The sequence below is a fragment of the Corvus moneduloides genome, chromosome 6 (assembly GCF_009650955.1).
Source record: "Corvus moneduloides isolate bCorMon1 chromosome 6, bCorMon1.pri, whole genome shotgun sequence".
In the NCBI taxonomy this organism is placed as follows: domain Eukaryota; kingdom Metazoa; phylum Chordata; class Aves; order Passeriformes; family Corvidae; genus Corvus; species Corvus moneduloides.
The window spans coordinates 43,687,450-43,699,669 of NC_045481.1; the positions used below are offsets into that span (position 1 = coordinate 43,687,450).

General features: G+C 38.2%; 1 protein-coding gene across 5 annotated transcripts in view; it reads right to left on the reverse strand.

Annotated features, from left to right (window-relative positions):
• The window catches only part of IFTAP (intraflagellar transport associated protein), a 41,331-nt gene that overhangs the window by 7,789 nt on the left and 21,322 nt on the right, over window positions 1–12,220 (reverse strand). For all 5 annotated transcript variants that reach the window (XM_032112705.1, XM_032112704.1, XM_032112706.1 and 2 more), the window contains 3 exons: window positions 8,759–8,916; window positions 7,133–7,204; window positions 6,136–6,190 (listed from right to left, as the gene is read on the reverse strand). In XM_032112705.1, the coding sequence (XP_031968596.1) occupies window positions 6,136–6,190; window positions 7,133–7,204; window positions 8,759–8,916 (285 nt within the window). The remainder of the gene's footprint in view (window positions 1–6,135; window positions 6,191–7,132; window positions 7,205–8,758; window positions 8,917–12,220) is intronic.

A 12,220-nucleotide genomic window follows, 5' to 3' on the forward strand; every position in this document is an offset into this window, starting at 1 on the left:
TTAGTCAGTGTGATGTACTTATTGTTGCATAAGCTACCATTAAAACAGATCCATAGAGTCCTGAGCTAAAATGTAGATAGTAATACTGTACTAAGGAAAAATCAAACTTGGCTGAAAACAGACAGCTTTCTTCTTTCTTAAGGGTGCTGAATTAAAATCTGGATGCACATGCTCTTAAACTCAGAGAACACCTTCCATCTTTCTTTCGGAACAAAGATGGAAGGTCCTCAGCACAGATGCCTATAGTAGAAGTTACAAGATACCTCATCTGACACTGATGAGCTGAGCAGGCTCATTCATTTCTCTTTTGTTAGAACTTCACCATCTGTACAATAGGCATAAAGAATTATCGCAAAACATCTTCGTATGACTCTCATAAGACATTAAGTAAAAATACCTGGTAGAACTACTAACATGCCCCACTACAGTGCCAGATGACTCTCTTCTCTAAGGGTATTTCACAGACATCTGTTTCTCCTTGATCTTTCCAAAAAGAGGTACTTGAGAGGACCTCCCCATATCTGGGATGGAGTGACGCATAACCTTTCCATACGGGCAAGATGTGTTCCACAGTTCACAAATGCACAGCTTTTCTGAATCACTTTTCCTTTACAAACTTCAGCAAAACCTTCATACTGGGACTAGTGGGTTTGCATTCTGTGACAGATCAGAAGGATATGCCTTAGGTTTAGAAATATCTTTTAACATGAATCAATCTCAGCTCTGCCACAGCACAGATGTGTCCATCGTGTCTCAGTAATGTTTTTATGAAAGAATTTAAGGGGACCATATGTCTTGCAATTCAGTCAAATGATTATGTAAATCTACCTACTATTTTTTTCAGCTGATACACAAGTTTCTTTACAGTTTTATACTGCATTTACATTTCTCTTGTCTCAGAATAAATTTTCAAAGCATTGCTTAAATGTCAGTTAATGGAACCAACAAGAGAGTACACAGATCCAGGGTGAAAAGGATGAACTGGCTATTTATCTCTACCTGCACAATTCTACCATGGTAATGGAGTTATGGACCTCTAATTTTCCTGTGAATCTGCATTTGAAAATAAAGATTTCCCAGCTAGGTCTTTGTAAAAAATACATTATCAAATTCTTAATTTAATTTTCTTCTGGGAATAGTGTAACATTTAAAAGCCAACAGGGCCTCAAATTGCAAAGTAGAATGTTCTTTTAAAAAGAGTTGAATTAATTCCCTTGGGTACTTCATTTCTAGATTTTTGTCTTTTGGTTCATGATTCACATATAAGTGGGTTTGTTTTCATCCCTAGTCTCTTGATTGCTTATGTCTATCTCCAGCCATCTAAGTGCTTTCAGTCCTTGTTCTTAGCATGGCATCTGTTCTGATTCTGCACCAGTTATATGAGAAAGCTTTCTGAAAAGGACAGCACAGTTCACGGGTATCTAGGCTATGTCTTCACATGCTCTGCAGCTGCTTTTTTCATAATTTGGGTCAAAAGTATTTGTAGGACAGAAAGATGATGTAAACGCTCATTTAAAGACAATGGCATCTTTCACTATTGTTTCAAACCTGCAACCTAAACCTATACCCTTACTAAAGTAAGGGAAGCCTGGACATCAAGAGGTTTTTATTACCTACTGATATAAACACTGATTACTTCTGCACTAAGAGCTTCTCCCCCTCAACAGACCAATCTGCAGAGAGATGAGGAGGAAGCACTGTTATGCAACAGCCTGGCAACGGCTCAGAAAGATAACTCTTAAAAATTAGGACAACAGAAGGAAAATTATTTTTGCTTTTAGCAAGTGCTTGTCATACTCAGAATGTCAATTCCACTTTTTAAGGCTTGTTAGTAATGCAAACAATGTTTCAAATTCCCTTCAATCACCCCGTAAGAATGTAATCAACCTTTGTTTGCCAGTAGACATGCCAGAAATGAGCTTTGTCTCTCTCTATCCTGGCTGTGTGACAGCATATGAAAGTCTAATTGGTAAATGCTGCTTTCCCTGATAATGTTTAATAAAGAAACCCCTTCAGAGAGAAAAATTAGAGAGTTTTGACAGTCCTCCTTCTCAGTGGGAGCACCCAAAGGAACTCCAGGCTATTGTAAGTTCTAGCCAGTACCTCACAGCCTGTTTAGGCTGCTGCTACAGCACTACTGGATGATGATCCTAATTAAGCTGCTAATTATGTTCTCTGTGGAGGTGATTAATTAGCAACAGGAAAGCCTTGGATACTGCCAACAGCACCATATATAGAGATAACTGAACAGGCAGTGATACCAAAAAACTGAGAAGACATTTTGAAATGCACCTCTCACACCATGAAGAATCAACTCCCTGAATGATATGGCTGACAACTTTACTCAAGTCCAGCATACTTTAATGACAGCATATTTGGAAAATGAACAATTCTCTTTAGTCCCTCCCTACCACATCCCAGAAAGTGATTACTATATCTGTCAGTGCTGCTGAGTTGGAGTTTTTTGCTTATTGTGTACCATAGACATCAAGTATGAGTATAGAAAAAAATAATCTACTGGCACAAGTCTGCTTTTAACTTTCAAGAGTGAAGAAGTTCAAAGTTTTGTCTATAACTTTACTGTAGCCAAACCATGCCCAGCTATATATACACTGACAGCTATATATACACTGACACAGGTTTTACCACTTTCAGACACCACATTTCACAAAAATGCTGTTGATGGGGAGTTGAGAAGAGAGTGATAACAAAAAAAGCTTAAAAGCTAAATTTTGCAGTCTCCTCTAATTCTCATGCTTCAGGCTGTTAGTCCCAAAGAGCTGCCTAGTGTGAAATCATCTCAAGGCAGTGTTAAATGGATTGCAGAGACTGCAGAAGAAAAACAAGAAAAGGATTCACCAGCTGGGGGGGAGCCCCATACTTTAAAAAATCCACTTCATTTAACTCTCAATCCTCTTCCTCAACCTGATTTTTCTGGATATAAACATAGGCTCAAAATATAAATGGAAAGGCACAGATTATGAAAAATAACAGATGTTGATATAATATGCCTAAAGAATTTTTTTAATTATCAATAGTTATGCTTGGCCTCAGCTTCAAAGTAACTGAGTCAATTGGCTTCTCCTCAGCCTCTGCGGGGTTACAGACAACTGGGACCTTGAAAAGACAAGTTTGCAGTATTTCAGTACTCCAAACTGGATTAGGATGAGACAATTATATCCTTGGCTATGCAGCCTTACCCATACATTTAATTAGTCCTGTTTTAATTTTCTCTTCTATTTAAACAATAGCATACTCGAGATCTTCAGACTTTTTTTTATATATATTTTGTACTTTATTCAAATATTACCTATTATCACCTAGCTATCCCTCAAGCCCTACAGCAAGAAATTTGTAACCAGTCCTGGAAAGGAATTCTGTTGCCAAAACACAGGCACTAGGCAGCCTTCATCCATCCCTGGAGGAAGCCTGATCATCTCCATTGTTGCCTTAAGCTACTTAGAGTTAGAGATTAAATTCAGGGAGAAAGAGCGATTAGGCAGGACACCGTACCCATGCTGTCTCTGCACGATGCATTAAAGCCATGGTTTAGGGCACCAATTTCACTTTGCCAATCATGGTTCTCTGTGCCAAAGTCCCACAATGCAAAGCACTGCCCTTGTTTCAAGCTTTCAGCCCAGTGCTGTCAAACAAAAGCAGCTACAATGAATTTGCATACTGGCCAAATCTGTGGGCTGCTTTTCTTACGCGTAAGAAGCAGTCACATTCATTCACATCTTAAAAGACATTGAACTTTGCAAGATACATTGGGAAAAAAAAAAACAACAAAAAAACCCTTCACTAGAATGACTCTTCCAGGACATCTGCCAGACAGCACTGGTTAGATGGGATGTTTTAACACCTATTTTCTATCACACTTTTCATACTGTCAGCTTTGAGCTAGTTGCTCTTAAGCGTGAATATTTATTGTATTTATGTACAGTTGCTAACTCAGCTAACTGATCTGCCCTTTAAAGCCAAGTGAAGCACAGAGATGCTGAACTGCTGCCAATAACAAGGAGAGATAAAGGTTTGTTGCAGTTATACTAGCAAGGTATGATATTTTTTACTGGGTAGAATAAGCTATGATATTTTTTAGCTTGTTTTGACAATACGAAGTCTTAAATCAATCATTTGTTCTGACATAAGGTGGCAGCATTTAAAAAGGTCAACAACAATGTCTTTCTAATTTGTGTCACAATTTGCCTCATTTATAAACTAACTGGAATTCTTCAGAATTAATCCTTTATTAAGGTATTCACTAGTGATACTATTCTAGATTACTTTATCATTACAAACAATAGGTGACATAATTTTATATTTTAAATTGCATTTTGTTGCCATGGTTTCTGCAGGACTAAGATTTAACTCTCTTAGTATGAAGCTATCAAGTGGATTTTGATGTGTAAGATAACTACCAAACTGTAAGTGCTATTTTCTGCACCTAGGACTCAAGGGGAAATTTTTCAGCCTGACTACCTTTACCATAGAAGCCCTGAGCAAGACCCAGGCTGTGGGTTTCCCAGGTATAAATTTGGATGCTGTTCACTTTCCTTGCAGCATTTAGAAGGAGCAATTAGTTTCTGGCTAGGAGGTGTTTCAATGTTATAAAATACAATCTAAAAGCTCAATGTTGTTAGTGAGCATTGTTGATACAGCCTCATTCTGCACTGAGGCAGACTGCCTCAAATGAAGCATGTTTTACCAGGGCTTTCCACGTGTATGTGATTAACATTTACTCTTGGACACACACAAATACACAGAAATGACTCAAAAGCTGGAGAGAGGCAAGGTCTGTCACAGTACTGACTGCAGTGAGTTATCCCCAAGCTTAAGCAGAGCTCTTTTTCCTAAAAATCTAAAGGTAAAATGTCAAACAGAGCTCTGTTTTAGAGCATTGGGCTTAATTCTCATCAACCAATTTGTGGCCTGTTCGGAACTAGAGATATTTAACAATACTTTAATGAACTAGATATAGGCATTTCTCATTTCATTATGAGACAAGTGAAATGTGGGTTTGTGCTTCCACCAGCAAGCTCCAGGGGTTTTTTAACAGATATTACCAGAATTTAAGACATAAACACAGAACAATGCCCTACAAAGGGAAAAATGGGCATATATGAACACTGCACTCAAAAGAAATCTTTGACATCTGTACCTGATCTGGGATTGCTGTTTTACTACCTCCTTTCTGAAAGGCTGAAGAAAGAATACTTGCCATAAACCTGACTTATGTTGGTTTATTATTTTCTTGTGAGATACTGCAAGTCTCTAAGCCCTCAAACTTCATAGGAACTTGGAACACACAGAAAGGAAAGACTAATCAAAACTACACTATTAGAGTACAGAGACCAATCAAGTAGCAATAACTAAGAAACCAAGCATCAAAGCCCTGCAGCTTCTGTCTGTGACCTCAAGCAAATCCCTCAATCTGTGTGGCTTGGTTTCCTTGGACAATCACAGGTACAGATGAGGAAAATGAATTTAAATGCTAAAAGGTTGTCAGTTCTGGTTGTAATAAAGACCACACAAGGACCTATAATTACAGACATTAGTATTCCACTTACTTTTTGGAGGTGGGAGAGTTAAAATTACTATAGATGTACAGAACAGTTCAACACAATTCAAAATGCTCGTAACTAGAATTCTTAAAGAAGTTCACTGTGAATTCAAAATTGGTCTCATCTATTTTAAGCCCAGGATCAAATTGTCTTAATAGGTAGGGACAGCATTTTCATTAAATATTTCCACTTTACAGAACTGTCTCTTAGCACCCACAATACTTTGCGAAAAAACTTTTGCAATCAAAGTAATTTTGATACAAAATAGAAATACGGAAAAATGTAGAGATGTTGCTAACAAGAAGCGCTCTGCACTTCTAGAAAAGCTTGAAAAAAAACCCTTCACCAGCACAAAGTACAATAAATATTCCTCTTAATTTATTATCTCATTACCTCTTAGAGTGGGGAAGTTAGTACTTCAGTTTGGGGAATTGGGGTAATGTGGGGAATTTTCTAGCAATAGAAGAACTGAGGAAGATCATCTCCATTAGGGGAGAAACAGTTCTTCAATCAGTGTTCACACACTTGCACTCAAAGACAGAAAATGACAGTGAATATGAAGGGGAGAACCTACCACTGTATGTCTCTTCATCTGTGTCTACATCTTCCAAGTTTAAGTAATTGTCCAACTGCCATAAAAACCCAAATTGGAAAATAGGTTAAAATATATCAGTTCCATTCCTTAACAGTACAATCTAGAGCAAAGCAAAAATGCAGTAAATTGTCTGCTTCATCTTCTCCATTCTTCCCTGCATTTTTCCAAGAAAGCATATGAGTTTTCTTTGAAATGTGTAACCCAAAGGAAATACTTTTAGGTATAGGCAAAGATTTACTGCCAAAATTGCTGCATATCAACTTAAGTGATGGGAAGGAAGCTCAAGCTGTACAGTAACTTTTTCGGGAACTTAGTGGGAAGATGAAGAAGTAAAATATTTTCATAGGAAAATGATACATGGTAAGTTACTTCGCAATTTTGCAGGCTCATTTCATATGGCACAAAGACAGTACATGCTGTAGGCAAACTAGAGCTTGATCCTTCTGTTTTGACACTAATGGTGAATTGATTAGGAAGCAAAAAAAACCTAAGAATTATTACATCTAGTATTTCACCTGGGGCTTTGCTCTACTGTTTTCTCAGGCTAAAGTCCCTTGAACAATCTAAATTATTTAAAACGTACAAAAGACAAGACATTTCTCATTTCAGGTATCACTGAATAGACGCACAGGGTCAGAGCAAAAGGGTTTTTTTTCCCAACCTATCTGCAAATAGTGTTACCATGGAGGATTTACTACATGCCCTGGCTTCTCCATGAAGTAATTAAAGATGCTCTTAGATAATTTTTTCCAACCTGGTTTGAAAACATTCTCATCAAGACTTACATAACCTTTACACTTTAAAAGTACATACTCACTAACATTAGAAAGAATTTTGGATTGCTCTCATTCTTCTTTCTCACAGATGGAAAAGAAATACATCAACAAATTGCAAGTAATTTGTAAATTAATACAGCAAAAATCAGTCATGTTCCGCTCATAACCCCCACTTTGAAGAAAATCAAAGAAAACCTCACCTTCACTCTTTCAGACAGACTGAGATTATTTCTATCAGAGACACCAGCTGTCGAGCTCTCACTCATCACTGCCTGTAGATAGATGGGCAGAAGTACTTACACGCATGAAACAGAATCAAAATCACAATCAAAGCTCCTACTGATTTATACATACAGTTCACAGAATCATAGAAGGGGTAAGGTTGGAAGGCACCACAGCAGGTCACCTTGTCCACTCTCCCTGCTCAAGAAGAGTCCCACTGAACACATTACTCAGGATTGTGTTCAAACAGCTTTATAGATGTTTTATAGAAAAATATTTAAGATGTGAATGGAGTGCTCCTGAAAATAGAACAGGTACAGGTTCTCTGAAAACCTACACGGGACTAGACTGAATCATTTGGAACAACAGTGCAAGTAATCACAGCATGCCTAAAAAGCAGCACTTAGAACAGTAGCACTGTTCTCAACAGCTGTCTTTTCCCCAATTTCCTTCCTCAGGGCAGGCTTAAAGGTTACAGTGGTCTATTTACTGCATTATGGCTTCTTCCTGCTGCTACACTGCAATCTTTCTGATGCATTCTACTATTATTGTACTTGTTTCTTAAACCGCTAATGTGACAAAAATGTGCAGCCGTGTCTGAAGCTTTTTCTTCTTTAGAAACAAAGACATACATAAAGGATTGTGGAAGTTCCATTACAAGGATAATGGAAGTTGTACACTGCCTTATGTGGCAGAAAGACAATTCAATGTGGATAAAGTAAGAGACACAAAGACAAATTATACCAATGAGGAAACAATACCTTTTATGAAAAAAATGGCAAAAATATTCTCATTATTATTACACAATCAACTGACAGAATGAAATTGTTTTAAAAGCCTTGCTTGATGCTACCTCAAAGACATGTCCTAGTAAGGAGGAGAGTGGCAGCTTGTGCTCAGAGGCCTGGCAGGCCCATCATTTGAAAGCACTTCAGTGTGTTGCTCTGTGTATTTCACAAAAGGACCTGTTACTTATTTTTTAATAAAAGTTTAATGAAGGGAAATTTTGAGTACAGGTTAGATCACAGCTCAATTATTTGTTATTCAGGCAGGAAGGCAGAAGTTCTTAACAAATTGACTCAGACTTCCATCTCATTCCCCCCAGATGATGTCTGTTGTTCTCTTGTCCCTACACATTAAATCCCTAATCCCCTATGTTTCAGAAGACCAAAAATGCCCCTGACCTGCCCACTGTTTACTTCAGGCAGTAACATAGCTTCAGTAACACAGAACTCTGTACTTACTAAAATCGACAAGAAACAAACTAAATCTGTCCATGGTGGCATTCATACTCTCAGGATTTTTTTTCCCTTTTGCCAACCTCTACCACTAACTGCATTCTCCAGTGAAAGCATTACATAGCCCATTGCAGGGTGCCTTATTTGTTAGTCAGATTATGGCAGCTCTTCAGCAGGGCAAATGCCACTGCCAAACATGATCCCTGCAGGTGCCCCTCTAAGCGTTTGACACTTAGGTAGTATTTTAAATATTTGCCTCAAATTGGATAAATACCACTAGCCTCTAACATTTGGACAGTGTATCTCTCCATATTTCATCTGTTTGAATGTGGTGCTTGTCCACAAGGACAAATGTTAACTCATTACCTCATTCTCATTTGGCATCTCTGGTGGAAATGACACCCACATTTCTTTGCTTCTTTCAGGTGAGCCATCCTGTTTATTTCTGTTTGGTAATTCAGAGGTAGAACAAGTTTTTCTTAAGGAGTCCACTTTACTTCCCTGGATTTTCTTCCCCTCCTTCTCTGCAAGGAGAACCGCACCAGATCAGAAAACATAATGCACTATCCAAGAAAAAGAAAAGCATGTTTTTCATTAGATCTAATACTGACTTTTTTACACATTCATGTTTCCTCTCATGAAAGCTTCCATGTACAACATATACATGCATTTTGCAAACTTTACCATAAAACTGAATATGCAGTTTGAACTTCAAGTGCCCAGAGTTCCACCTATTCCTCAATACTGAAGAATTCATTATCACAAAAGCTTATGCAATATAAAGAAAACTTTATAAAATCAACCAAGAGTTGAAATACCCCAAAAAGCAAGAGAGTAAGTTGCACCTTAGCTTTTATTTTAAAACTTTGTTTAAATTCTCTCTGAATTCTGGGGAAAATGCACATAACATTTGTGCCCATGTCTTCATTTGACACTGCAAACACCAGCATATATGATGAAAGTCTCTTCTTTGAGACACCACTACACAGGAGCCCAATAGCAACTGCCCAGTCAGTAGAGATATTCTGGATGTACACTTTTAGCACTAAAACCAGAAAATAACCCTCATTCCCCAACACCAACACACGCTCCCAACACTGCAGCTCTCATTTTAAAAGCCCATCAACTGTGCTTATATGGGATCTGTGCCCACAAAATCACTCAACATCTCAAGGAGTTCAAGCACAGCTATTCCTTTACATACCTAATCCAGGGTGTACCTTCCTGTCAAAAAGGGCTGGGATTTTGATCACAGTACAGTGATGACTTGGGCCAAAAATGGAGGAACCCTTGTATTTTGTACATCAGTATCTTGGTATCACCCTGTTTATCAGCACAAACTGCTTATCAGCACAAACATGTGCCCCATGTGTGAACCACAACCACTAGAGCAAATGCCCATGCTGTCTAGTACAGAAGTGAGCCTTGGCAGTTCTTGTCAGAGCTGATACTGATACTGGCTGGTCCAGGGCCAGCATCCACAGAGCCCTTGGGTGTCCACAGACACCACTCCCCCAACCTCCACCAGTCCAGGACCACGTGATGAGATGCACTGACAGGTCCTATAATCTCACCCCCCTATTTTTAGTTGGTAAAACACCTCATTTGAGCTGACTTCTTTACACACTGCTGCTTCTAGTGTTTAGCAGCTATAGAATGCTCTTGAATTACCTTATCACCAATTTGATTTCCTCCCCATGTCGACAATGTGAGTGAGAAAATTTTGCAAATAAATATTTTTTTTTATTGTGATCAGACTAACAAACAGCAGTATGCCAGTGATATTGAGTTGCCCAAAGTTTAGGATCTGAGATTAAAGAATAAATACAGATGTTCAAGCAGGGTTTGCTCCCTCAGGGGATTCCTTTGGTCTTGAAAGACTAACTGGAAAAATGCATTTCCAGTGTATTGATAGAGTATCAGAATAACTTCTCTTGGGCTTATTTTGTACATTAATAGTGGTATATTGAGTCCTCGCTGAAAATAGGGAACTATTCAGAAACAGAACTGAGTCTTTCAATGATAGCTTTTGACATCTTTCAGACCTTTAACAACTCCTTGGACAACAAGAGCAAAGTTAAGACAACTGTAAGTGCTTCTGACTATCCTACCAGCCAGGATCATGGAGCACAAAGCAGCCAGCAGAATTAGGATACAGCTAGGTCATCATCAGTTGAAATCTCAACAATACAGACAGAATCTAGAAGCTAATTACAGACAAGTATATGCATGGAAGTATGGATTTCCAAACCCATGCTGAATGGCAGGGGTTTTTTCCTTCACACTGGCAAAAAATACAGTAATCAGACCAAAATAAAAACGCAGTACTTTTTATTTTAAAAGTCCCATTATCAAATAAGGAACAGCCATAGGACAATCAATTAAAATGAACTTTGCACCACATGTTCTTAATGAAAAAGAAATGCTCATTTAATGAAGCTTTTTGGGTTTAGTTTGAAAAATTTACTTTGCAACAATAAGAAACACCACATTGCATTTCCAAAGCATAATTATGTATTATAAGCATTGAAGTAATTGTTGTGGAGAGTTTTAATGATGCCTTTGGGGTTACTACACTGAGCCATACAGCAAAGAATTATTAATCCCCTGGGACAGCTCTGTGCTGCAGTTACTATGACACACAGAAAGGGGCTGGCAGGCTGGACATAACCTGAAGTCCACACTTACAAGAGTCACGGTTCATAGAAAGCAAACTGCACCACACCAGAGCAATCTAGCAAACAGGTTTTAATGCTCAGATAACAGATGGATCCTCTGAATAACTCCTAAATCCCAGGTCTCTGTAACATCTTGCTTCTCCCTGCTTTTTTAGCAAGTACCTTCCTAAAACAGTATTTGGATACAGCAGTACATTTGAGCCACCACTTTTCCAACATACTCTCTTTTTAAGCCATGGAAACGAAGCAGTATTAGACACGAAACCCTCTTTTAAATTCTTGACCAGTAAAACAGTCACCCAATATTTGAAGATAATTTTACTGTCACCCTACTTTATAGGAAGAACTAGATGGCTTTCTCAAAAAACTTCAATCTTTTTTTACTTTAGTAGTAAAACAGGATGGGCTTCCTGTTTTACCCTAAGAACTTGCAAGTTTTATCCTAAAGACTGACAAGCCACAAAAGAACACTAATGTATTTTGGGGTAAATGTGTACATGCAAATAATGCAGCCCAACACCTGCAGACCTATAGAGTAACAACAGGGCCTGAGGACCAACCCAGTATCCTCCCTGTGCACATCAGGAGCATTTACATATGAGAAGTGATAAAAAGATTCTCACCAGACCAACAGAGAGACAAAAGAAATCATCACCGGAATGATCTGAAGCATAAATCATACAGCCAATACACTCTGAATAAACATGATATTCCTGCACTAGCCCATGTTTTTCTTGTATACCACTGTGGTCATTCTTCTGGGATATAAACCAGATCATCCTTCTCAAAAATACAGGTTCTGAATTCTCCAGAGAAAATAATACCACTTTTAGCATCAAAAGACCTATGACACATAGTTGAGCAGTTATAATTAGGCAGCACATATGAGCTGACAAACTTGCTTTATTAGGTTATATATTTTCTGGAGCTGAAGAAACCTGAGCTATTGTCACAGCTAAAAACCTAGACAGATTAAATGAGTTAGTAAGAAATCTGGTGCATTTGTAGTATTTATGTGCCATTTACCAACTCCAGACTACAGCTTAGAAGCACTATCCCTTTTCCTAAGAGATCAGTCATAAACTTTTGACAGAAACCTTTTCCTGGTTAAGACCATTGCAGAGTTATTGGGTTAGAGAATATTAAACCC